Source organism: Berghia stephanieae, chromosome 3 (assembly GCF_034508935.2).
Source record: "Berghia stephanieae isolate SIO BIC M18660-M18661 chromosome 3, UCSD_Bste_1.3, whole genome shotgun sequence".
In the NCBI taxonomy this organism is placed as follows: domain Eukaryota; kingdom Metazoa; phylum Mollusca; class Gastropoda; order Nudibranchia; family Aeolidiidae; genus Berghia; species Berghia stephanieae.
In genome coordinates, this window is record NC_088362.1 from 26,027,480 (window position 1) to 26,055,258 (window position 27,779).

At 37.0% G+C, this 27,779-nt stretch overlaps 1 protein-coding gene across 1 annotated transcript; it reads left to right on the forward strand.

The window, feature by feature from the left end:
* Positions 1-147: 147 nt before the first annotated feature.
* LOC144967434 (T-complex protein 1 subunit theta-like) lies at positions 148-27,779 on the forward strand. The gene is made up of 16 exons (XM_078904679.1): positions 148-245; positions 8,443-8,533; positions 8,727-8,938; positions 11,473-11,542; positions 12,226-12,354; positions 13,306-13,367; positions 14,096-14,233; positions 14,493-14,564; positions 15,788-15,961; positions 20,531-20,618; positions 21,480-21,595; positions 22,598-22,669; positions 23,812-23,904; positions 24,971-25,042; positions 26,075-26,194; positions 27,017-27,779. Exons 1-16 carry the CDS (start codon positions 186-188, stop codon positions 27,080-27,082), a joined length of 1,635 nt encoding a protein of 544 aa, XP_078760805.1. The 5' UTR covers positions 148-185; the 3' UTR covers positions 27,083-27,779.

Sequence of the window (27,779 nt, forward strand, 5' to 3'; positions counted from 1 at the left end):
GCCACCAGGATATGATAGTAAATTGTCTATCAAAAGTGAGTAGTTTTCTTAGTGGGGGTGGGAGTCAACAGACTTTGGCATTTTTTGGAGTGTTTTGGCATTTTTTGAGTCTTCCCCTGGCATTTTGTTGAAAAATAATCTGGCAACCCTGTTTTCGCTTGCCTTCTGGGATATTGACAACAAACATGGCGCTGCACGTTCCACGAGCACCGGGCTATGCCCAAATGATGAAAGAAGGAGCTAAGGTAGTACTATAAATTAAAATATCTTTTATGGTGTTACAGATTTAATTCATCGTGAACAATTAGAAAACTTCTCAGGCAATGTGTGTCAACTCATGAAACAGAAAAATAGACGTTCGTCACTGCCTAACTACCAAATAACAATAACGGTTATTATTATTGGCCATTTGCTGGAACATTCCTCTCTCTCTCTCTCTTTCTCTATTACTGATTACTTTTACTCCACTCAAGTAAGTTCAAGTACACCGGTCGTTTTTTTTTTTTTTGGTTAAGTCTTTATATATTATTGCTGGCATGCGACTTTATCTCATCTTTAATCCTGTCTAAATGGTATTACAAATTACAGTACTGAACTGAAGTTGAAGGCACACTTTTCTTTGACTTGGGCATTGGGAGGGAGGCTTTCCGAAAGCTCCTACGCCACGCCTACATCTAGGCAGTTTAGTGAGCAGCAGCAGTGGCAGTCAAATTTTGACCCAACTCGCCCATAGGAAAGTTGTGACTGGAAATTGCCGTTCGCGTTTTGGGGGGTTCAATTAAAGATGCATAACTTCGTTATAAAGTGAGGAATATCGCAGATATTTTGGTATCATTATTTTCGTCTTTCAATTTCCTTTTAAATGGTGCCAACTATGGAAAAATCCATTAATAATTCCAGAAGTTATATGAAGTTAAAATTTGGCAATTTTCAAATGCATTTATTTTTTTATTTACCGCGTGTGTTTTTAAAATTTAAACGCTTGTTTTTAGAATAACATCTAGAGAGGTGGGCCTTTGGCCTACCAACCTCCGCTGCACGTCCAACTCGCCTTGAGCATGCATTCACGTAAAATATAAAGATTTTTTTTAAAAACCTACCTCTGTTTCAAAAACTAGCATCTTTCAACTTTCTAAGAAACATTTTGATTTTTCAGAACTTTAGTTCGTTAAAAAAATACCGGCCAATCTGACCCGTTGAGTCGAATGAAAACGAAATTTTGTTGTTTACACGGTTCAAAGGAAATGCCGTAAATAAGCTTTCATGGACTTCCTGTGTTGTTTTTATAGTGTCACGTGACCGTTTTGAGAAATTTGTCGTCTGCTACAAATAATTAGACCGGTAGGGGGTAGATATTTTCGTTGGAGCAGAGAAAAAGTGAGTATTATTTCTTGGACTTGTAGAGAGGCCTAGGGTCCACCAGCAGACCAGTTGATTGAATGAAAGAGAAAAAGGCCTTTTTTATCCACCGCCGCCGCCACCACCTTGAAAGAGTGGAGGGGGGGGGGTGCATGCCGACGAGAGGGAGACGTGTCGATTGGTGACCTTGGTGACGTAAGAGCATCTCAAGGATGCTGGCAGTTGCAGTTGCAGGTGTTCTTAACCCCTTAACACCGAAGCTAATTTTTTGCCTTTAGATAGTAGTTTGCTTTTATCTTTATTATTGTTAACGGGGAATACAGCGTTTCCACCAAGAGAGTAGTCAGACTATCGCAACTCGGACTTCAATTGTCTATAATAGTTTTGCCGTTACTTGTTTTTTGATGATAGAAGATTTGGTGTTAGGTCAAAGATCGAATTTCGCCGCTAAAAGGTTGCATTGCTACTGGGTTTGCTCTCCCCCACCCCCCACCCACTTTTTTTTTTCTTCTTTTTTTTTTTCACCTTAATATTGTTGATTGCTGCTATTTCCTTTTTTATGATTAGCAAGTGCCGTAGGAGTCTCACAGGATGCAGGAGTACTGCAATTAACCCTTTGCCAGTGACACAGATTTTTTTGTTTTTCAAATAATAGTCTTCATTTATATTATTTTTTAACGCAGAAAAAAAAACGTTTCCACCATAAGAGCAGTAAGAATATTGATAAAAAGCGCTTTGAGCACGTTGGGTGGATATTGCTCTATATAAAAGCTCAATTTTTTAAATTGTAATTTGTTTTTTGTCTTTTGATGAAAACGGTAAGATTTTATTTTTGGTCCAAGGATTGATATTCGCCTTTAAAAGGTTAAGTTGTTTTGTTTTTTCAGTTTTTTTGTTTTGTTTTTCAAATGCGGATACGTTGCTTCTTCCTTTTTTTCCTCAACTGGCAAGCTATCGCTGTACTTACCCGCATGGCTTGCACACACAAAAGGATACATCTAGGTCACAATACCTTACATCGAGGTCACAAAATCAGACAACTAGGTCACACATCAAGACATCTCTGTTTCGTTTGTTCCAAGATAGCAAAACAAACCAGACGTCTTGGAGTTCGAAAGAGCTTTCCATAAAATATTTGGTATTTGCAAGACCCCCAGAAACCAATTCCCTATACAGCTCTTGTGCACGGTTACTTATGACCTTGATTTCTTTCGTACCCACCCCCAGAATCCCACTTATTGTGTGTTATAGGCAGAACATAATAAATAGCTGGGCTGCCACATACGTGACTAAATTGGCCAAAGAGAGAATCTATACTTTGGCATTAGACACCCATTACCTGATGTCTTGGTTTTTAATCCTAGCCTAGTGAGAGAGAGAAAATAAAACAATCATACATGTATCTGCAAACAGCAGAACGTTTTCATTTTACATTGAGATGGGAAGGGGGAGGGATAACACTATGACAAGAGAGAGAGAGAGAGAGAGGTGGGCGGGGGGATAGTAAGGGGGAATGGGAAAAGATGAAAGAAACAATGGGTTGCCTGATGACGTAGATCAAAGGATTGTTACAGCGGTGATCACGGTGCGTACTTCGTGATATTTTAACCTTTTACAGTGACACTGATTTTTTTTCTCCAGATTGCTTATGCAGAATAAATCGTTTCCACCAAGAGAACAGTAGTAAGAGTATATTTCGACTCAGGCTTCAATTAAACTATAAATCGCAAAGCTTGTCTTTTAATGATAACATTAAGACTAAGATCTGGAGTTTGGGGAGTGTAAGATGGAATCTCGCCATTAATGGTTAAAATTGTTTTGATTAAAAAAAAAAAATCACACACACACACACACACGAGCAGAATGTTGCAACGGTAAACCGGTTTACGTGTACATAGATCCTGAGGCTAGATGCCCCGTTACCGTGTACGTAGGCACTCCCAAAAAAAAAAAGGAAGAAAGAAAGAGACACACACACACATACTCACACACACACACACACAGTCTCGCATCCTCTACGAACTAATTTTGCGCACCAATTTTTACTGCACTTATGCACCAAATTGCATACCTATCTAGGGACACTTTTTTCCGTATCTTTTCTCAATAAACTTTTTAAAAAACCTTTGTTTTGCGCGGCAGGCGGCTGGCACTAGGGGGCACCAACCATTGAACAGACGAAAAACACACACGATTTAGCGAGGAATGAATCATGAAAATATTTAGGATATAATTTCAAACACAACTTTTGATATTCATCAAGGATTGTCTAGTACCGAATGTATTTTGATAGAAAACAAATGTATCTTCAAATCTAAACTGCTTTTGACGGTAAGCGGTAAGTTTTTTATTTATTTTTCTGTCCAAACGAATGATTTGTCCTGGTATAGAAGCTAAGTATTGGTAACACCGGCGCAGCTCTCTAAACTTTATTCATGCCAAATTTCAGGGCTCTATATCGATGCGCAGACACCTTTTAACTCTGCGCTGAAATGCCTTGTTTACATTATCTTCTCACTCATCATGGCTGCCGGGCGATATCGATATTCATATCGATATTTTAAATTTAGTTATGTATTATGTTAAATTTAGTCCATAATATTTTCAGCACTATTATAATATAAAATTTTTTATTTTGAATACATACTTTCCAACTTTATTTATAGGCATTTTATAGTTTTTGTTTTAAAAGTTCGTATATTTCTTCTCTTTGTTATCGATATTTTAAAAATACCAATTGCTTTAATTTTTTTTATTTTACTTTGCCATCAAGTCATCAAGTTTCTTTCCCATATGTTTAGATATGTTTATCATTTCTCTCCATATTTTAAAGGCCTTAGCCTTAATAATTATTATGGTAAGAAGTTCTATTAGTTTTGACACCCCCATACATTGAGAGAGAAGGGGGGGGGGGAATAAAATTATATTAATTGCCAGTTCAAATGATGTAATAGCAATAAACCCAAAGTGGTTCAGCATAATTTTTTAAAATGTTAAAAGCCAGAACTTTCCTTCTAATTATAATAGGGAATCTGTTTCAATTTATTTGAACTTTTTCAATCTACCATTTTATTTATATGCAATTAAATTGCCATAGGTAAAAATAAACTCATTATGTCATTACACAACATGTTTATATCTTTTCATTTAAATACTCTCAAACCCTTTTTTATTCTCTATGCACTAATTAAAAGAGGGTAATTATTTGCAATTGTTTCAGTGAGTTATTGGGGATAAATACAAAAGTGATAGAGCAAATTCTTTCTTACGTCTAGCCGAGTTTTTGATTATGTAACATATGCGTCATATTATGTAATAATGTGTTAATTTGAAATGTTTATCTTCCTCTTTATTAATGTAAATGCATTGTCCTCGATGAGACGGACATTTTGGTATACAATATATGATAAGAACTCCATATTGACTGTTTTAACCCCCCCCAACCCCCAAAACCTAGAACTTTAAATTTTAAAAAAGTTTTCCCCGGACTTCAATTGTCTATAATAGTTTTGCCGTTACTTGTTTTTTGATGATAGAAGATTTGGTGTTAGGTCAAAGATCGAATTTCGCCGCTAAAAGGTTGCATTGCTACTGGGTTTGCTCTCCCCCACCCCCCACCCACTTTTTTTTTCTTCTTTTTTTTTTTCACCTTAATATTGTTGATTGCTGCTATTTCCTTTTTTATGATTAGCAAGTGCCGTAGGAGTCTCACAGGATGCAGGAGTACTGCAATTAACCCTTTGCCAGTGACACAGATTTTTTTGTTTTTCAAATAATAGTCTTCATTTATATTATTTTTTAACGCAGAAAAAAAAACGTTTCCACCATAAGAGCAGTAAGAATATTGATAAAAAGCGCTTTGAGCACGTTGGGTGGATATTGCTCTATATAAAAGCTCAATTTTTTAAATTGTAATTTGTTTTTTGTCTTTTGATGAAAACGGTAAGATTTTATTTTTGGTCCAAGGATTGATATTCGCCTTTAAAAGGTTAAGTTGTTTTGTTTTTTCAGTTTTTTTGTTTTGTTTTTCAAATGCGGATACGTTGCTTCTTCCTTTTTTTCCTCAACTGGCAAGCTATCGCTGTACTTACCCGCATGGCTTGCACACACAAAAGGATACATCTAGGTCACAATACCTTACATCGAGGTCACAAAATCAGACAACTAGGTCACACATCAAGACATCTCTGTTTCGTTTGTTCCAAGATAGCAAAACAAACCAGACGTCTTGGAGTTCGAAAGAGCTTTCCATAAAATATTTGGTATTTGCAAGACCCCCAGAAACCAATTCCCTATACAGCTCTTGTGCACGGTTACTTATGACCTTGATTTCTTTCGTACCCACCCCCAGAATCCCACTTATTGTGTGTTATAGGCAGAACATAATAAATAGCTGGGCTGCCACATACGTGACTAAATTGGCCAAAGAGAGAATCTATACTTTGGCATTAGACACCCATTACCTGATGTCTTGGTTTTTAATCCTAGCCTAGTGAGAGAGAGAAAATAAAACAATCATACATGTATCTGCAAACAGCAGAACGTTTTCATTTTACATTGAGATGGGAAGGGGGAGGGATAACACTATGACAAGAGAGAGAGAGAGAGAGAGGTGGGCGGGGGGATAGTAAGGGGGAATGGGAAAAGATGAAAGAAACAATGGGTTGCCTGATGACGTAGATCAAAGGATTGTTACAGCGGTGATCACGGTGCGTACTTCGTGATATTTTAACCTTTTACAGTGACACTGATTTTTTTTCTCCAGATTGCTTATGCAGAATAAATCGTTTCCACCAAGAGAACAGTAGTAAGAGTATATTTCGACTCAGGCTTCAATTAAACTATAAATCGCAAAGCTTGTCTTTTAATGATAACATTAAGACTAAGATCTGGAGTTTGGGGAGTGTAAGATGGAATCTCGCCATTAATGGTTAAAATTGTTTTGATTAAAAAAAAAAAATCACACACACACACACACACGAGCAGAATGTTGCAACGGTAAACCGGTTTACGTGTACATAGATCCTGAGGCTAGATGCCCCGTTACCGTGTACGTAGGCACTCCCAAAAAAAAAAAGGAAGAAAGAAAGAGACACACACACACATACTCACACACACACACACACAGTCTCGCATCCTCTACGAACTAATTTTGCGCACCAATTTTTACTGCACTTATGCACCAAATTGCATACCTATCTAGGGACACTTTTTTCCGTATCTTTTCTCAATAAACTTTTTAAAAAACCTTTGTTTTGCGCGGCAGGCGGCTGGCACTAGGGGGCACCAACCATTGAACAGACGAAAAACACACACGATTTAGCGAGGAATGAATCATGAAAATATTTAGGATATAATTTCAAACACAACTTTTGATATTCATCAAGGATTGTCTAGTACCGAATGTATTTTGATAGAAAACAAATGTATCTTCAAATCTAAACTGCTTTTGACGGTAAGCGGTAAGTTTTTTATTTATTTTTCTGTCCAAACGAATGATTTGTCCTGGTATAGAAGCTAAGTATTGGTAACACCGGCGCAGCTCTCTAAACTTTATTCATGCCAAATTTCAGGGCTCTATATCGATGCGCAGACACCTTTTAACTCTGCGCTGAAATGCCTTGTTTACATTATCTTCTCACTCATCATGGCTGCCGGGCGATATCGATATTCATATCGATATTTTAAATTTAGTTATGTATTATGTTAAATTTAGTCCATAATATTTTCAGCACTATTATAATATAAAATTTTTTATTTTGAATACATACTTTCCAACTTTATTTATAGGCATTTTATAGTTTTTGTTTTAAAAGTTCGTATATTTCTTCTCTTTGTTATCGATATTTTAAAAATACCAATTGCTTTAATTTTTTTTATTTTACTTTGCCATCAAGTCATCAAGTTTCTTTCCCATATGTTTAGATATGTTTATCATTTCTCTCCATATTTTAAAGGCCTTAGCCTTAATAATTATTATGGTAAGAAGTTCTATTAGTTTTGACACCCCCATACATTGAGAGAGAAGGGGGGGGGGGAATAAAATTATATTAATTGCCAGTTCAAATGATGTAATAGCAATAAACCCAAAGTGGTTCAGCATAATTTTTTAAAATGTTAAAAGCCAGAACTTTCCTTCTAATTATAATAGGGAATCTGTTTCAATTTATTTGAACTTTTTCAATCTACCATTTTATTTATATGCAATTAAATTGCCATAGGTAAAAATAAACTCATTATGTCATTACACAACATGTTTATATCTTTTCATTTAAATACTCTCAAACCCTTTTTTATTCTCTATGCACTAATTAAAAGAGGGTAATTATTTGCAATTGTTTCAGTGAGTTATTGGGGATAAATACAAAAGTGATAGAGCAAATTCTTTCTTACGTCTAGCCGAGTTTTTGATTATGTAACATATGCGTCATATTATGTAATAATGTGTTAATTTGAAATGTTTATCTTCCTCTTTATTAATGTAAATGCATTGTCCTCGATGAGACGGACATTTTGGTATACAATATATGATAAGAACTCCATATTGACTGTTTTAACCATTTTTTATTAACATCACACGTTTTCGGTCACAACTTTGCAATGCTAATTTTGGGGTAAAAATCCGTCTGAAATTTCAGACTTTGAACTGCTGTAACTACATTTCTTATCAAGATAGAAACAAAATTCAAACTGTTTTGTAATCTGTGTTGCCAGCTCTTTCATATGATATTGGTTTCAAGTATGTGAGGTACATTTAGAATTTCTATTAAACTCCCTACTACATCCCCAGTATTCTTGTTTTTTTTTTTTATAATGTTCTAAGTGGGGGGTTTTGGGAGGGGGGAAACTTTTTTTTTACTTTTAAAAAGTCTCCCCCCCTCCCAAGCCCCCAACTAGAACATTATTTTAAAAAAGTTTTCCCCCTACTAGAGCAAGAAGACTGGAGATGTAGGAGCTTTCAGGTACTCCCTGTACTGTTGTACTGTGTAATAGTGTAATGCCAGTCCAATCAAGATGACTGCACTGCATGCACGACTTTTCATAATTATATGATTATTATGTCCTTTTTATTTACATTTACAGCATTACAGTGGCTTAGAGGAGGCAGTGTATAGGAATATTGATGCCTGCAAACAACTTTCTAAAACCACCATATCAGCATATGGCCCCCATGGTAAGTTAGAAGCACAGCACTCATTCGTAATTTATTTATTTTTAATTTGGAGAAACATTTTACAGAAACAATACTATTTTAATTCACTTACTTATATCTTACCTCTATTTTCACAAGCCTTATATCTTTTTACACATATTAGGAGTAGCCTTAATCTTGCTATTTCCCATTTCTCTGTTCCTTATTCTTCCAGGGCAGAACAAAATGGTCATCAACCACTTGGAGAAACTGTTTGTGACAAACGATGCAGCCACCATTCTCAGGGAATTGGAAGTTGAGCACCCAGCTGCCAAAATCCTGGTGCTAGCTTCTCAACAGCAGGAACAGGAATGTGGTGATGGGACCAATTTTGTGTTGGGTTTTGCTGGCTCTTTGCTAGAAAATGCTGAGGAATTACTCAGAATGGTAATTTGTTTTAATTTTTGTTCAGACATGTTAAATCTAATTTTATTAATTAAAAAAGAAGGGGGTGGGGTAAGTCTGTTTATCAGCTGACTACTTTGGTTTGTTTCCCTTCCCTGACATTGATATTATCATACAGTATTATTTATAGTACACTTTATAGTTTTTGTGAGTTTGAATCATATATTTGGATTCATGATTCAATTTATAGAACCTGATAAGTAAGTGATAATAATTTTAAGTTTATATCATTGTTATCAAAAGAAAATTTCAAACTTTGACATTTGCATACTGATATCCAGGGGAGGTAATCATTTTCTTTTAGTTAGGGTCAAAAGCAAATTGCTCAAATCATTATTACATTTATTTTTTTGAATGGTTGAAACAATATAGCAAAACAGCTTGCTTTTAGATGATTGGTATTATTTGAAACTATTTTGCATCAAGGAAAAGTGTTTAGAATTATAATTATCATCTTAATGTTATTTTATAGAAGAGGTCTTATAAAACTGTCTTGACCATAGGATAGAAATAGACGCAATCTGCAATATTTAAAAAAATATATTTTAGCAGGAGAAAGAGTGGGGGGGGGGGGGGGGGGGGGGCGAGTGTTATCAGATTCGAGGTAAAATGTTTATCCCACTCATCATCATCATTATCATTTTATACCACTACTGCTACCACCAGTACTACTTCAACTTTCACCTCTCCCAACACTGCCCAATAACTTCAAAACCATCATCAGCATTAACAGCAACAACACTTCTACATTAACTATTAAAGGCACTTTTATATGTGGTCATTTTATAAGTGTTGAATAATTCAGTTTTACACCAGCTTGGTCGGTCACTGTTACTGGATCCTTTTTCTGTCTGGTAGTGCCGCGCTGAGGACCGGTCCTTGGACCGGTCCCACAGTCTTTTAGCTGTGAACCGGGGATCGGTCCCATAGTGAAGACCGGCGGCGGTCCTCACTTCTTATCACCTTTCAACTAGTGCCGCGCTGAAGACCGGTCTGATCACCTTCGGTCTCGCGCCATAGCCTACTACTTCCCCAGCGATTCGTTGCCTTCGGTTGCCTATCTTCCACCAATCACCACCCATCCCACTTAATTAATCGCACCCACCCCCCTTTGCCATACACTAAACGACACAGACGACCACCAACCTCCACTCCGCAAACCGCCCTTTCGTGTGTGAGATGGGGGGAACAGGAGGCGCACGCCTTGGACGATTCCATTATACGGTGTAAATTTCAAAATTTACTACACCATAATGATCGCAATGACAATGATCTATGGTGAAGGCATGACCCCTCTTCTCTAATGGGTTATTGTTTGAAATGTATGTGACTACTAAAGATGTGTGTGTTTGTGTGTGTGTGTGTGTCGAACCTAGCAAGTAGCAAATCCGATTTTTTGTTTTCTTTTGTCCATCTCTTGTCACCACTCCTTTCTATCGCAGTGTTGTCATTTAAAATAATACAATAATATTAAAATTTCGTTTGGTGTTTTTACTAATCAAATAATATGAGTTTCATTAGTTTCTTCCTTCCAAAAAACCCAGTTATAACGTCTGAATTTTAAAAAAGTCCAATAGAATATTTGGGGACCCCGATAGCTCAGTTGATAGAGCACTCTCTTTATACGCAAAGGGCCAGAGATCGATCCCGGGTGCAGTCGAGTTTTTTCTGAATCCCTGTCTACTCAGCATGAATGGGTAGCTGAGTTTGTTAGATCTGGCGAAAAGTCACCATCGACCCCTCTTATTACCTCATCCACCCCCTCTTATTATAACTTCACGTCTCTCTCTTACTCTTCAATGCTCGCTGCCCTCTAATGTGTGTGTGTGGGGGGGGTAGGAGTTGCGTGTGTGTATCAACGCCACGAACAACTCGATCAACGCCTTGGGCGGTGCCATTATCTCCGTTAATGGGGTTAAATTTCAAATTTTATTAAATTATCGAAGTAACAATGAAGTACGGTGAGCAAATAAAGAAGGCATCACCCCTCTTCTCTAATTAGGTTACAATTTGAAATGAGTGTGACTACTCCGTGTGTTTTACTCCTGTAGACCACGGTTTTCATCGTGTAGCGGTCTTTAACGGTTCAAGAATGAACGATCCCACGGTCTCAAAGGTCAAACCGGCTCGAATTTCCAACAGTCTCTCAGGAATGTTCAATGTCGAAAAGGACCGGTCCTTGCGGTCTTCATTTCCCAAGGACCGTAGGACCGTGGTCCTTAAGCTTGCCAAGGACCGCCCCGCACTACTGTCTGGCGTTGAACATTTTCAGATAAAGTGACCTTTGCCAGCTTTGACCCATGATTTGTACTTGCTAGAATGTATTTTCTTTTAGCGATATCAGATGGTAACTACAAAATCTTGACCATTGCCTAAATAACTCTCTCTCTCTCTCTCTCTCTCTCTCTCTCTCTCTCTCTCTCTCTCTCTCTCTCTCTCTCTCTCTCTCTCTCTCTCTCTCTCTCTCTCTCACTCTCTATCTTTCTTTTCATTTCTTTACTTTTTGTTTATTTCAGGGTTTGTCAATCCCAGAGGTAACAGAAGGTTATGAGCTGGCGTGTAAAAAGGCTCTGGATATTTTACCCAGTAAGTGGTAGTGGATTTTCTTTTATAATAGACACACTTTAGACAGATTTGATTGAATTCTTTGGATACATGTGAGATCTCAATTCTTTTATGACATCCAATTGTCTTGTTTACAATTTGATTTTTAACTTTCCTCGATGCGGTCAGTCTTGAAAGCTAGTAGATTATCAACAGTCCTCAAAGATGATCAGCAATGTGTTTATATTGGAAGGAAGCTTAATATAAACATTCCATAATGATTTAAGGGAGAGGGCTTTGGATCTCTGACACCCTACACCAGCCAGTTTTTGTTCTGTGGCAGGGCCTTGCTAGTGCTATGAAAAATTCGTAGAAATACAAATTTTGGCAACAGCTACAGAACTGCATTCATTTCTTTGACTCAATAAATCTTGTTGAAAAGGAAAGTTTTGTTCCTTTGATCATTTTTTTTTAATGGTCTCTGGAACATTTTTGGATCATGCTGAGGGCAAGTAATTTATTTCTAAAGCTATTTAAAGTGAGTTTTCTTTCTTTCCCTTGGAAACTATGAATTTTTGAAATTTCAAGTTGGCAGTTCTGCTAGGGAATCGAGAAATTTCAATCATAGATGTTGTTATTTAAAACTCTCCCTTTTTTCTCTCTTTTTGATCGTTAAAAATGTGGTGATTGATGGATGTTTTTTTTTTTTCAATTGTCTTTTTCAGCTCTTTCCACGGGTACTGTCAAAAACGTCAGAAATAAAGAAGAGGTTCTACCTGCAGTTCGCACTGCTGTGATGAGTAAACAGTATGGGAACGAAGACTTTTTAGCAGAATTGATCACAAATGCTTGTAGTAAGTATCCTCCAGAGAGTGTGGTTTGGTTTATTTGTTGATTGGAGTTAGAGTATATACAATTTATTCAGTATATCCTAGGTTTCTCATTGTTTTTTGTTATCGCTCTTTCAGAAATATAGTGGTGACTGTCTCAGAGGTTGTGAAGCAGGGAAAGAATTTTGATGAGAATCAAAATAACCCTCTTTTTTTTTTTCATCCTTTGTTCTTGATCCAAAACTTATTTCTAGGAACTTTTATCTTGCACTTTTGTGGTTTTATAATGTTCAAAGACAGTATAGCATTTCATTTCCCAGCAGGCTGTAGTCATATTTCGAATTTCCATTTCATACATTACTTATTTTCTTAGAGGTCTCCATCACTGCACATGGCCTACAGAGGCTCCTGTCATTCCGCATAATCGGTCTACTATCCGAGAGTCCAAATTCAAGGAAAATAGTCTGTATTTCAATAGATGGGAAAAAACGTTTTTAAAAACCATATCTAGTATACGCAGAGTGAATACAGCTGGTCGGTATCACTGGCGATAATGTAGTTTATCCCAGGTTTACTTTTCCAACGTCACTACAACTCGTGGCAGACACCGTTTTGCCTCAAGAAACAATGTGCCGTGTGTTTTATGGCAAGGCGTCGAAAAGGTCTGTCTGGCTACTCAACAGATTCCTGTTTTTTTTTTCTCTGTACTGAATGAGTTCCGAACGGGGAATTCTTCATTTTGTGGAAGGAAGAGCTGTCTTGTGCGGCTATGTGGTCTTGTGGAGTCTCTCAATCTAATATTTATTCTTACCTGAGACAAGTGGAGCAATGTATGTAAAATGTCCTTTTGGTGGACTCGAGGTGCCATACCCCCAACTTGTGTTTGGCTAACTAGAAATCACAATGCGTTCCATCAACGTTGTATGTTGTTTTGTTTTGTTTGTGTTTTTGAAACATTTTCCTATTCTTCCTCAGTATCCATCCTCCCCGAAAAAGTCAGCTTTAGTGTCGACAACATTAGAGTGTGCAAGATATCGGTGAGTCTTTTTTTTTTCTGTAAATTTTACATTCCCTTGAGAACTGATAGCCCTTGTTATGGTCTGTATCATATATATATATATATTTTTTTTTTTTTTTTGGTCATTAGTCCTTCAGACTCATTGAGCCTGAGTTTATCCCGGTTTCTATAGTATGAAACGGACAAAAGCGATTGCTTGCTATCCTTTGAGTAGGACACTAATCTATCGGAAAGTACTTTCTGCCAAAGTTAACAGACTCAGCTCCCCATTGACAGGGGGGGGGGTGTGTGTCAGAAAAATCTCGACGGCACCCGAAATCGATTGTGGTCCCTTTGTGTGTCAAGCAAGTGTTTTACCAACTAAGCTATCGGGACCCCCTTAGCAATGTATCTCTGGATCTTATTTTCTTGTATCTTTGAATTGTTAGGCAATCAGATTAGGGAACTGGATTATTCAGGGTGTTTTTTTTTTGGGGGGGGGGGGGTTATGAACGTTGTCACACCAGTTCGTTCCACATTTCTTTTTGTACAGTTTGATAACTATTACTTTATTTTGACTGAACAGGCCCGGGCTTCTCATTTTCCCACTATTTAGATGACAATCAGAATGCTAATATTGTAATGTCAGGTGTGCAGGTTTGTTTTTTTTACCTTATTTGTTTTGGTTGTTGTTAGTGCTGGTGTTTTAACACTCTTCATTTGAAGGTATCTAGGTTTTTAATGTTCTCAAACATGGTCTTTCCACAGGGATCGGGTATTTTACAGAGTGAAGTGATACAGGGAATGATGTTCAAACGTCAGGTGGAAGGAGATATCACCAAGGCAGACAAAGCTAAAATCGCTGTCTTCTCTTGTCCTTTGGATGCCATGCAGACAGAGACAAAGGTACCTACTTTTCTATATTTGCCCAACTCTTTTCAATACAGGTTTTATTTCCTCTGGATGTTGGTTATTATTATTATTTCCACTAAATGCTTTAAACCATCCATATATCAAGTTTCTCGATTTAAAGTCTGACTTCACTAAAATACTTTCCAAAATGCATAGTTTTGTTCTCTCCCTTTCCTTTTTTTTTTTTTCAAAACGAAAAGAAAATTAATTAATGTTACATATTCACCAAGTTTGTTTTTGTTTGTCATTTTAGGGTACTGTTCTGATAAAGAACGCAGATGAGCTGATGAACTTCAGTAAAGGAGAGGAAAATTTGATTGAACAGGTAAGTTTGACCAATAAGAATTAAATGATTCTGTAAATATTTTCCATTCTGTCCTTTAGACACACAAAGTCATCATAAAAAAATTCAGACCGTCTTTATAAAAACATCCCCTTAACACACACACACACACACACACACACACACTCTCTCTTTCTCTCTTTCATTCTCTCACTCACACACCCTGTCCATTAACCAGTAGATTTTTGAACAATCAAAGCATGGAATTTGTAATAGACCTTCAAACGTGCTCGGACAAGCTTGGTTGTTTTTTTATAAACAACAACGTGAATGAAATCGTCCTCTCTCTGACATTTTTTTTTTTTGTTCCACCAGATGGATGACTAGTTATCCCACAATTTTCTCGATCATGTTTTAAATGTTTAAGTTAACGCATCATTTTCTTTGTTTGTTCTAGTGATCAAGCTGGAGAAAAAACAGTGGGTGTTTTACTTGGACACATACATTGAAAGTAAAACCTATGTAGTTTGCTATGTTTACCAATCACTGCCATGATGACTGTTTGAGAGACGTCATAGCTGCCAACCCTCCCGCAAATTGCGGGAGTCTCCCGTATTTATCACCGATCTCCCGCTCTCTTGCAGTTTTTTAGTATCTCCAGAAATCTCCCGAAAATTTATCAATTTGAATATTGAGTGTGATGAGTTGCTGGTTCTCTAGACAATCAATTGTCAACTTTTTTTTTGGCTGGTCGATGCTATGAAAGCAACAGAATCGATACCAGTAATGTGGCAATAGATTATATAGGATTGTAAAAAAATATATTGTGGTATCGATATTTTCAATTGAGAATAATTTGCTTTTGCTTATGCCCTGCCTCAAGTCTTCATCAATTTTCAAAATTTCCTAACCACAACGTGTTTCAATTGCTGAGGACGGTTTCTTTCTAATTGGGAGTAATTTGTATTTGCCTTTTATACTGCTTAAAGACTTTGTTGATTTTTAAAATGTCTAAACGACAAATTTCATTGTTGTGCATCACGAGGAGTAATCATGTGACTTTTGAAGAACTAACAGCGCGTCTTCACTTCAGGTCAGTAAAAATGTAATCTCCCTGATTTTTGTTCCAAATCTCCCTCTTAATTGAATTACCGGGTTGGCAGCTATGTAGTTATCTTGGGGTCTGTTTTTTTATCAATAGTAACCAGATTGTGTTGCTTGAAACTTAATAATTTATTTTTAATTTTATTTTTCCCCCGATACAGCAAATTAAGGAAATATCAGAGACGGGTGTCAAAGTGATAGTGACGGGTGGTAAAGTTGGAGATTTGGCGCTGCACTACGCCAATAAATACAAGATGATGTTGGTGCGACTGCTCTCCAAGTGGGACCTCAGGAGACTGTGCAAGTCTATTGGGGCCACTGCCCTTCCTAAAATTGTGAGTATTTCGGTGATTGAAACATAATTTGTTAACCAAATTTGATGGAACCGCCAACCCCATGAGATCACTATCCACAACTTCCATAGCCAGTGGATTTCTATGACATGGGTACATTAATTCATGGGTTTTAGATCAGTTGTGTACTTTTTGCCATGCTGTTCCAACGCTCATGGACACACTCAATGCCTGTCAATATTCCAGAATTGACTCACCTGTTCATGGTTTCCCGGTTTTGATTGAATTTTCCCTGATTCTCAATCATGGAATTAGCTATTTTTTTGTACATAGTTTAAGTGTATTCGTGGTGACTTACTTTTCTGATATCTAACTAAATTTGTGTTATCATTATCATTGTCTGTATTTATTTTTGTCGTTGTGGACTTCAAAGTTTCACTCTGCTTTTTCTTTTTTTTTTTTCTTATTGGTTTCCTTTTTTCATGTTGAAATTTGTGCGTTTCGGTTTTGTCTTATTTTTATGTTATATTACTCTTTGGTCTCGGAATATTTTCCCTCTTTTTGATTTTGAAAAAGTTGGAAGGTCTGCAAACGGAAATTTAAAAAAAGAATTTTACATTGACTCCAAAATCTTCTTAGTTGTGAATGGAGCTTACCTGAAGTTGCAGTCATCTATTAATCTGTTATATCACGTAAATAGTTGATGGAATCACCAACCCCATGAGATCACTATCCACAGCTTCCATAGCCAGTGGATTTCTATGACATGGGTACATTAATTCATGGGTTTTTTAGATCAGCTGTGTTCTTTTGCCATGCTGCTCCAACGCCCATGGACAAACTATATTTAAACATGAAAAGCTAGAGATGACACCATTATTTACTTAGTGGTGAATGCAGTGATGCCAAAGCTCCAGTCTGGAGAAAAAAAATTCTACGGGTAACTTCCGTCAAATTCCGGCGAGATCAATTTGTTCCAAGGATACCCCTCCCCCCCCTTTCAGCCACACCATCATCACTACCATTACTACTGCAACCACCACCACCACATCATCACTGCTACTACAACCGCCACCACCACATCGTCGGCACTGCCACTACTACTACTACAACCGCCACCACCACATCGTCAGTATTGCCACTACTACTACTACAACCATCACCACCACTATTAATACAACAACCACTATCACATCATCACTAACACCACACCAACACCACATCACCCTCACTACCACCAGTACTACAATCACTACCATTGTGTTTTGGAGCTTTAATTCATTTGAAATAAGGAAACGTTGAGTCTGTGTTTGGCATTGTGTTTAAATATCATACTATAATTCTAATCAGTTATCTATTAGAATTATACTATATATAAACGCAATGCCAAATACCATCCCAATTCCCTTTTCTTGAGTGCGGAAATTCCTCTTTCGGCATTGAAATTCCTACCCGTGGTGTCAGAAATTCCTGTGAGCCAAATTTAAAGTTGGCGTCTCTGCATTTTGTCTGTTATTTTTATGTTATATTACTCTAGACCTCGGAATGTTTACCCGCTTTTCGATTTTGAAACATTTGTAGGTCTGCAAACTGTATTTTAAAAGAAAAGTTGACATTGACTCCAAAATCTTTTTAGTTGTGAATGGAGCTTACCTGAAGTTTCAGTTTTCTATAATGTTATATCACGTAAATGACAGTTGATGGAAGCGCCAACCCCATGAGATCACTATCCACAGCTTCCATAGCCAGTGGATTTCTATGACATGGGTACATTGATTCATGGGTTTTAGATCAGCTGTGCACTTTTGCCATGCTGTTCCAACGCCCATGGACAAACGATATTTCTGGGTTGGGTTCCTGGCCTCCCATAGTGGGCAGGGAGGTACATAGTGTGTCTTCTATACCCTTATATCTGTTTTCCAACATGCTTTCTGTCTTTGTCATGGAATGAGATTACTTGGTTTTGTCCTGGTCCTGGTTGGGAGGGAAACATAGTTATTGTTTTGGAAGATTATATTTTTTTTCTTGTAAGTCATATCTCTGTTGTGTATTATTATATTTATTATTTTGAATGTGTAATGTAAGCTTTTGAGTGTATTCCTCTTTGTTGGATTTTGTACTTGTGCCTGGATGAGACTTATAGGTGATCTCAAACTAAGTACATTGATGGTATGCTCTTGGAACCTACATCTAATCCCTATTTGTTCCCAGTTCCCCTTTGTCTTACTTTCTCTTGGGTGATTCATTGTAATTCTAGAACTTTTTACTATCCCATTTTCTTCCTTTTTACTGGTGCTGATATAACCTTAATGTGTTGCAAGCGCCATAAAACCCTTAAAAACAAACTATATTTAAACATTAAAACCTAGAGATGACACCATTGGTTTCTTAGTTGTGAATGAAGTTGACTTGAATTTACAGCCATCTATAGTCTGTTATAATATCACTTTCCCCATGAGATCACTATCCACAACTTCCATAGCCAGTGGATTTCTATGACATGGGTACATTGATTCATGGGTTTTAGATCAGCTGTGCACATTTGCCATGCTGTTCCAACGCCCATGGACAAACTATATGTTTTTTTAAGAGAGAGAGATGACATCGGAATTTTCTTCGTTTTGAATCAAGTTGACCTGAAGTTATATTCATCTATAGTCTGTTATATCACGTAAATCAAGCTATGTTATTCCTTTCCCCATGAGATCACTATCCACAGCTGCCATAGCAATTGGATTTCTATGACATGGGTACATTAATTCATGGGTTTTAGATCAGCTGTGCACATTTGCCATGCTGTTCCAACGCTCATGGACACACTAAATTTAAACAGCAAGGTGACACCATTATTTACTCTTAGTTGTGAATGAAGTTGACCTGAAGCTATATTCATCTATAATCTGTAATCACAAACTGAGGCAACGTGTAGCATTGTTCTCCACTCTAGTCACTAAGGATGACAATCTCCCGTGGTATTCCACATTTTTTGGGATTTTCTCAGAAATTTTCGTCTGATTTTGCTGTGTCAAATATTTTCCTCTGATAAATCAGAGAAATCATCATCACGTTTTATAAACATAATGTTAGTTTAGTATGATATAATGTATTTTTAATTCAGAAAAGTGAGTGGAGCAGGCACTTATGTTGGTAACAACAAGATATGAAGTGAATAGAAAAGTGCCAGAAGACAATAGAGAATGAAATTTTTTCGCGGCGGTGGTGGGGTTTGAACCTGCGACCTTATTGGTACGACAACTCCGCCTGGCAGGTGAGAGCGTGGCTCTACCGTGTGAGCTATCAACGAACACAAAAATATTCGTTTCAAACTCAAAGTCATTACTAGATCCCTCTCTGTGCATACTCAATGTATCAATCGTTTCTATGTTATATGTTTGTGTTGAGAATATTGGCTATTAAGCTTAACTGCTGGTCAAAATTATTCGCGATGGTGGTGTACGAACGAATCGGCGGTCTCAAGAAGTGGGTGAGAGAGGGATCTAGTAATGACTTTGAGTTTGAAACGAATATTTTTGTGTTCGTTGATAGCTCACACGGTAGAGCCACGCTCTCACCTGCCAGGCGGAGTTGTCGTACCAATAAGGTCGCAGGTTCAAACCCCACCACCGCCGCGAAAAAATTTCATTCTCTATTGTCTTCTGGCACTTTTCTATTCACTTCATATCTTGTTGTTACCAACATAAGTGCCTGCTCCACTCACTTTTCTGAATTAAAAATTCACCTCATACACCGGAGCATACTCAATGTATCAATCGTTTCTATGTTATATGTTTGTGTTGAGAATATTGGCTATTAAGCTTAACTGCTGGTCAAAATTATTCGCGATGGTGGTGTACGAACGAATCGGCGGTCTCAAGAAGTGGGTGAGAGAGGGATCTAGTAATGACTTTGAGTTTGAAACGAATATTTTTGTGTTCGTTGATAGCTCACACGGTAGAGCCACGCTCTCACCTGCCAGGCGGAGTTGTCGTACCAATAAGGTCGCAGGTTCAAACCCCACCACCGCCGCGAAAAAATTTCATTCTCTATTGTCTTCTGGCACTTTTCTATTCACTTCATATCTTGTTGTTACCAACATAAGTGCCTGCTCCACTCACTTTTCTGAATTAAAAATTCACCTCATACACCGGAGCATACTCAATGTATCAATCGTTTCTATGTTATATGTTTGTGTTGAGAATATTGGCTATTAAGCTTAACTGCTGGTCAAAATTATTCGCGATGGTGGTGTACGAACGAATCGGCGGTCTCAAGAAGTGGGTGAGAGAGGGATCTAGTAATGACTTTGAGTTTGAAACGAATATTTTTGTGTTCGTTGATAGCTCACACGGTAGAGCCACGCTCTCACCTGCCAGGCGGAGTTGTCGTACCAATAAGGTCGCAGGTTCAAACCCCACCACCGCCGCGAAAAAATTTCATTCTCTATTGTCTTCTGGCACTTTTCTATTCACTTCATATCTTTATGATATAATGTGTTGTTTTTGCATCTAGTTTTAGTTGGACCGTTGGACTAAGACATGTTACTCACTTCTGATAAATTGCCATTATCATCACTAATTTATATGATGGGGCTCTTCTGTTTCTTCCAACCAGACAACCCCTACCACAGAGGAGTGTGGCCACTGTGATCATGTCTATGTGGATGAGATTGGTGATACCCCAGTCATTGTCTTCAGGCAAGGTATGAATCTCCATTGTCAGGAGTAACTCTTATGGTTCTCCGTTAGAGAAAATGGCAATCAGTTTGATTGGGGGGGAGTTGAATATATAGTTAGTTTTGGGAGATGATATTTTTTTCTTTGTAAATTTTCTCTCTGTTATGCACTGTATTATTTTTTCTTTTACATATATAATTATTTTTAAACATTTCATTGTGTTTATCTTAGTGGGGACCTGTCTCGATGAGACTTTGAGGTGATGTCAAACTAAGAACACTGATAGTGTGCTCTTGGAATCTACATCTGTTCCTTTTGTCTTACTTTTTTTTCTTGTGTTCTTTCAGTTGGTAACCTATAATTTTTTTACTATCCCATTTTCTTCCTTTTTACTGGCGCTGAAATGACCTTAATTTGTCACAAGCGTCATAAAACCCTTAAAAGCAAACGAACATAAATACTTAACTTTCTTCTTACCGGTCCTTTTCAGGATTGTTCTCAACGGTCATAACCACGCAACATTAAAATTGATTTTTTTTTTTTTTTAACTTCAACTTAAAGGGATTAAGTACATGCTAATGCTATACATAATTTTGTTCAGAAAAACAAGCTCTACAACACAGCACTAAGTTCCTTTGACTTTGAGTTTTAAAATTATTCAAAATTTTGTGATGTACTAAAGAAATCTGAATAAGAAAATTGGTGGTTGAATCGTTACAAATGTGACGATTTTCATGTAGTTGGTATGGAGAGGGTTAAGCTTACATTTGATTCTATTTATCTTATTGCCAATCAAGATGCATTTGAGATTGTTTACTTTGACTCAGTGCTGTTCAAAGTGGGTGGTGGAGAGTTCAAGTTGCTTTATGCTCATTTTGTTTTGTCAGATGCCAAGGACAGTCCTATAGCCACCATTGTGATCCGTGGATCTACAGAGAATATCATGGATGACATGGAAAGGGCCATTGACGATGGAGTCAACACATTCAAGGCTCTCACCAAGGTAAAAATAGTGGTCCCTGGGTTGGGATGAGATGTGTGTTTATTAAAGGATGTCCTGGTTGCTTATATTTTGTGCGGCTATGTGGTCTAGTGGAATGACACTCGCTTTCAGATCGGAAGGTCCTGGGTTCGAGCCTCGTTTTGCGCATAGTTGAGTGCTTGGGAAAGGCTCTTTATTCACATTCACTCACCGTACTCAGGTGTAAATTGAGTACCTGTCCGTTGTCGTCGGAAAAAAATTGTAATTACCTAACAGATGTCATGTCTCGTTCTACTTGTTACATATTTCTTTGGTCAGGGACCCGTTGTAAAGCGCCTTGAGCATGTTTAGTGGCTATTGTGCTATATAAGAGCTCAAGTTTGTTTTTGTATTTTATATGGTAGATCACTTAAACATGTATATGCGATCAACTGGTTTGAAACTTGGAAGTGGGTTGTGTTTTTTTTCTGAACTTTCTATCCCCCCTGCAGTGTTAGACCTGTCTGGTTGACAATACTTTACAAATGACAAGCATCCTATCCAAAGAGTAACAACCATTTGTCAATTCAAAGTCGTTGAAACTGGGATTTTTCCAACTCTCTCACATGTTTAGTTTCAATACTGTTTTAGGGAAAGGGTAGGTGGGGTTGTAAACATGGATTTGGCTTCTTTTTTTCTTTTTTTTTTCAGACGTTTGGTTTCCTTACGTTTGAATAAGCGGTTGAAACTTTTTCTTTTTTTTTTTCTAGTACTAAAAGAAGAGACAATTTTACAGCTTGAAGCAGCTGTTAAAGTATAGGTTTGTATTGTAGATAATATGATAGTTATTTTATTTTTTTTTTTTTTAGCTTTCCTTCATGGTAGGCGTGCTTCATTTTGAATCTCTTGGAGAGGAGGGGCATTGCAAGTAGTATAAATTTAATTTTGTCACTTTTTGCCTCAGCCTATTGTTATCACAGAAAGGCATCTCCCATCTTGCTTACATTTATCATCGTCATCATTGAATATGTGTCGTGATTTCAGGATACTCGCCTTGTTCCTGGTGCTGGTTCCACAGAAATTGAGCTGGCTAGACAGATTACAAGTTATGGAGAGGTGAGGGATAGGATATTGTATTGTAAAATACTGTTACGTTTGATGCCCTGTCCTTTGACAGGCTGGCTGATTATTGTATTAGGAGGCCTGCGCCTGTTAACTCACTCAATCCTAGAGATTTTTGCTGCTACTTTTCAAATTGGGAAAAATGTATTAAATCTGAACATGTACATAAATAGTTTTATTCAACTACCATTAGCATGTAAAGACTAAAAACATTAGCTTTGATACTACGCCTATAATTTGTCTCAGAAAAATGTAATAAATAGGCATGGGGTAAAAGTAACCCGAGTAAATTGCGGATATAGTTGGGGTTGAGTGAGTTAAAGTTGCCAACCAGTATGATTTTTTCATTTTGATACGATATGATAATACAGTAATATTGATTAAGATATGCTAAATGCAAAAGGTCAGAGTTTGTAACAAAAAGGGGAAAAAATATTAAAATTGGATTAGTTGAAGGCCATTAAATATCGTCCCCACCGAGATGAGAATCTGAGTAGCCAGGTAGAAGATTGTCATAGAAATTTCAGTATTAGCCTCTCTACAAGCTTGATGATAAGTCTATAAATTAAGTAAATGTTAAATTTGAAATTTTGAATTGTTGCCCATTTTGAAAATATGATCTTTTGAATGGAAATATGAGAAAAGTAGCAGAAAGATTGTGAAAAATATGATAATTTTTTCAAATGGTGGAGGTTGGTTGGCAAGTCTGTTGTTGCTGCTGTCTTGGTAACAATGGTCAGGCCTGCGTTTATAGCTAGATAAACAATGGGACGAGTTCATGGCTGGAAATATTCAGATTTCACCTTAAAGGGTTGAAAGTCTTTCCATTTTCCTCGATAATATCTTTGTTCTGTTTTAATTTGACAGTTCAGCTGTAAATTAATCACATATATATATATATATATATATTGATAATGAAATTATTGCCAGATGCTTTTTGTTTTTTAAATTATTATTGCTATTATCACTATTATTTTTACTGTTATTATTTATTTATTTATCTGTCTAAGTTTAGATTGAGATTTAAAAAAAAAATTTATAGATTTTATTTTTGAAGTTGCACCAGATTTCATAACTAAATATTTCAAGCACATGACACTGAACTTAATGATATTTATTCTTTCTTGTTGCTCCAGACTTTACCAGGCTTGGAACAATACTCTGTTAAGAAATTTGCTGAATCTCTAGAGGTGGTACCAAAGGCACTGGCCAAGAATGCTGGCATCAAGGTGAGACATTAAGACATTGGGAGTTGGTGTGTGGTCACTCATGATACTTCTTGTCTCAGGCTGTCGTACAATGTGACGTGTATGAATTTACATTGCTATTATAATTTGTCAGAGGAAGTGTGTGGCGTTGTGATATGACACTCGCCTAGGACTGGAAGATCCCAGGTTCCGGTCCCACTGAGCGATGCAATGTTGATCCTTGGAAAAGGCTCTTTGCTCACATTCTCTCACCATATTTGGGTTGTAAAATGGTGGTCTTTAACGGCATTGTCTTTGTCAGAATATTATTATATTATTGCTGTATGGGTGTCGTGTCTCATACTACATATTAAGTGTTGCTGTTTGCTAGGAACTTCTTGTAAAGCAGTTGGGAGTTGGCTTGTTGTCAGTCACTCATGATTCCTTTTGGCTCGGGCTGTCATACAATGCAGATCTGCCTAGTACTACGAAAAATTCGTAGAAATACGAATTTTTGGCTCCAGCTATAGAGCTGCATTGGTCTCTTTGACTCAATAAATCTTGTTGAGCAAGTTGGGTGTTGCTTATATAAATGCTCAGTTTATTTGTTTTATGTTTTGTTTCGTGTGGCTATGTGGTCTTGTACACTCTCTTCCTGATCGGAAGGTCCTGGGTTCGAGCCTCGCTCTGCGTATAGTTGAGTCCTTGGAAAAGGTCCTTTAGTCACATTCTCTCACCGTACTCAGGCGTAAAATGAGTACCTGACTGCTAACAATGTTGTCTCTATCGGGGGGGGGGGGGGGGGGGGAGAATGGAATATCGCCTAACAGGCGTCATGTCTCATTTTACGTGTTACTATTGGTCAGGGACCCTTTGTAAAGCGCTTTGAGCAGGTTTAATGGATATTGTGCTATATAAAAACGTTTGTTTTTTTTTTTTATATAGGACTGCAACATTGTTCTTCTTGCAAGTCCTTTTGTAGAGCTTATAATCCTTTAGTGATTTGACTTCAACTTCAATTTGGTGGAATATCATGAATAGTGAATTTTTTAATCAATACAAAGCCAGTATAGAAGGATGTCATGAAGTAATTTTGATTCATCCTCAGGCCACAGAAGTGATCAGCAAATTGTACGCAGCCCACCACGACAAGAAGCCAACAATGGGAGTTGATATTGAGGTGGGGCTCTTGTTTGTTTTCTCGGACATTTTATACTTTTTGTGTTTTTAATATGATTGTTCTTTTGTTTTATTTTATTCATTCTTTTATTATGTCTTTTCTTATTTATTTTGTTATTTTTTTACAAAATTCTGCTTTACCTCTAAAACATGGTAACAAATACAGATACTCATAGCAATACTCGAATCTGTGTTTTTATTTTTTGTTTTTCCTTTTCAAGGTTGCCAATTTTCCATATATTTACAGATTTCATTATGGTATAAACCCTCATTGTATTTTCCAATCACCTGCTCAACAGAAATAAGTAAATTCATAATGTATTTTTACTGGAGTTAAGCACTCAGACCGGGGTCGGTCTATATGTTTGCTTAAAAGTTCAGTAAATTTTTGCCTCCTGCATTGGCAACCCTCTGGGTGGGGTTCCTGACCTCCCATAGTGGGCAGGGAGGTACATACTGTGTCTTCTATCCCCCTATGTCTGTTTTCCAACATGCTTTCTGTCTTTGTCTTGGAATGAGATTACTTGGTTTTGTCCTGGCCCTGGCTGGATACCCTAGCTGGGAGGGAAACAGTCAAATGTATAGTTAGAGTTTTGGGAGATGATATTTTTTTCCTTGTAAATCATCTCCCTGTTATGCACTGTATTGTTTTGTTTAAATATTTTATATGATTTTTAAATATTTGAGTGTATCCCTCTTCTTAGTTGGGACCTGGGCTTGTGTGTGGATGAGACTTTTAGGTGATCTCAAACTAAGTACTTTGATAGTGTGCTCTTGGAATCTACATCTGTTTCCGATTTGAACAAATTCCCCTTTGTCTTACCTTTTCTTGGGTGCTTTAATTGTAATTCTAGAACTTTTGACTATCCCATTTTCCTCCTTTTTACTGGCACTGATATGACCTTAATGTGTTGCAAGCGCCGTAAAACCCTTAAAAACAAAAAACAAAACAATTGGCAACCCTGCCTTTTGTTGATATTGCTTCTAGGCGCTGGATAATTATTTTAACTCGAATACTCTTAATCTCTTCCAGGGTGAGGGTGCCAGTATTGTGAATGCCCTTGATGCCAAGATTATTGATCTGTTCGTCACAAAACACTGGGGAATGAAATTTGCTTCATCTGCTGCCTGTACTGTATTACGTGTTGACCAGGTAGGAATCTGACTCTTTTCTTCTTTTCTCTTCTTCTCTACTTCTTCTTCTTCTTCTTCTTCTTCTTCTTCTTCTTCTTCTTCTTCTTCTTCTTCTTCTTCTTCTTCTTCTTCTTCTTCTTCTTCTTCTTCTTCTTCTTCTTCTTCTTCTTCTTCTTCTGCTGCTGCTGCTGCTGCTGCTACTACTACTATTTCCTATTCTTCTCCTTCATCCTCCTCCTCCTCCTTTTCCTACACTCATATCTTTAAAAAAAGATATACAGCTGTCATGGTCTGCAACTGTCTCTTGCAAAATGCTAGTTGGCTCAAGATACTTTGTTATGTGATGTCAGAGAGAAATAAAGATTCAAAGCATAAGGATCAACAGACTTTTTACACTTGTAATATGATATTTTGAAGAGATAAAAGTGACGAAAATTCCTTTATTTTAAAAGATTAAGTAGTAGTAGCACTTTTTATAAGATCTTGGGCTGATAATAGTTTTGCTTGTTTTATGAATTTTAAAAATTTCTTAGTATAAAAGCTGTGAAATGTGATGACATTATTTTGAAAACGTCTATCTAACCAATGATTGAATTTGTCAGTCTGAATGGTCCTAATAATATTTCAAAGAAACAGGGTAACTATACATTTGTGAGATGATGAAAACCTCGAATAATCACATAAAACAAAATGAACTTAAAAACTTTTTATTGGGGAAGTGCAAATTTTTAACCACCCTTCTCCCTCTATTTCTTCCCACTCCCTGTTAACAATCACTCAGCCACCTCTTCAACCTTACGGACCAATAAATGTCTAAGCTGTTTTTCTTTTTCCTTCCCAGATAATCATGGCTAAGAGAGCGGGAGGTCCCAAGGCCAAACAGAACAAAGACTGGGATGAAGATTAAATGATACAGCATTACGGCTTCTCCCAACAATCAACGATAGCACCTCAGATTATTTTTGATCCAGTTTGGGCATTATCCAATTTGTTCTAAGTCTTGTCGTTGTTACAAATATATTATTTATCTTCTACAAGCTTATTTTCTGCTTTGTTAGTTTCCTTCTTTCGAAATATCATTCTATTATTTTAGTTCATTGTGTAGTTGATCTACACAGTATTTAATCAAAAAATACTTAACAGAACAGGTCAGTGTCATAGAATAATTAATTGCCTTTGCTGTGGTTTTGAGTTTTCTGGTTCGTGCTGCTGTTTAAAAATAAAAAGAATGCAATCTATAAAATAACATTATGTGAGCATGGAGAAATGTGATATTAGAGCTTTTAATTCATTTTGTTTTTGTTTTGTGAAAGATATATTTGGGAGTAAGGGGGAGGGGGGTATTTAATTATGGGTAAATGGTCGCACACATGTCTGTTTTGTTGACATTGTTTGGCCTATTTAAATTTGTGTAAGGCTTGTATTTGTTTTTGGGTCTGAATTACTTAGTTGAGACGTTTTGCCTGTGATGTGAGACTTTTTGGTCAAGTGAGATGTTTGTTTTTTTTTTTTTACTTTTATGCGTGGTTGGCATGTCATTTTCATCATTTGCCATTTTGTATTTGATTATTTTCATACAAAATAAATTGATTCCATCCAAATCA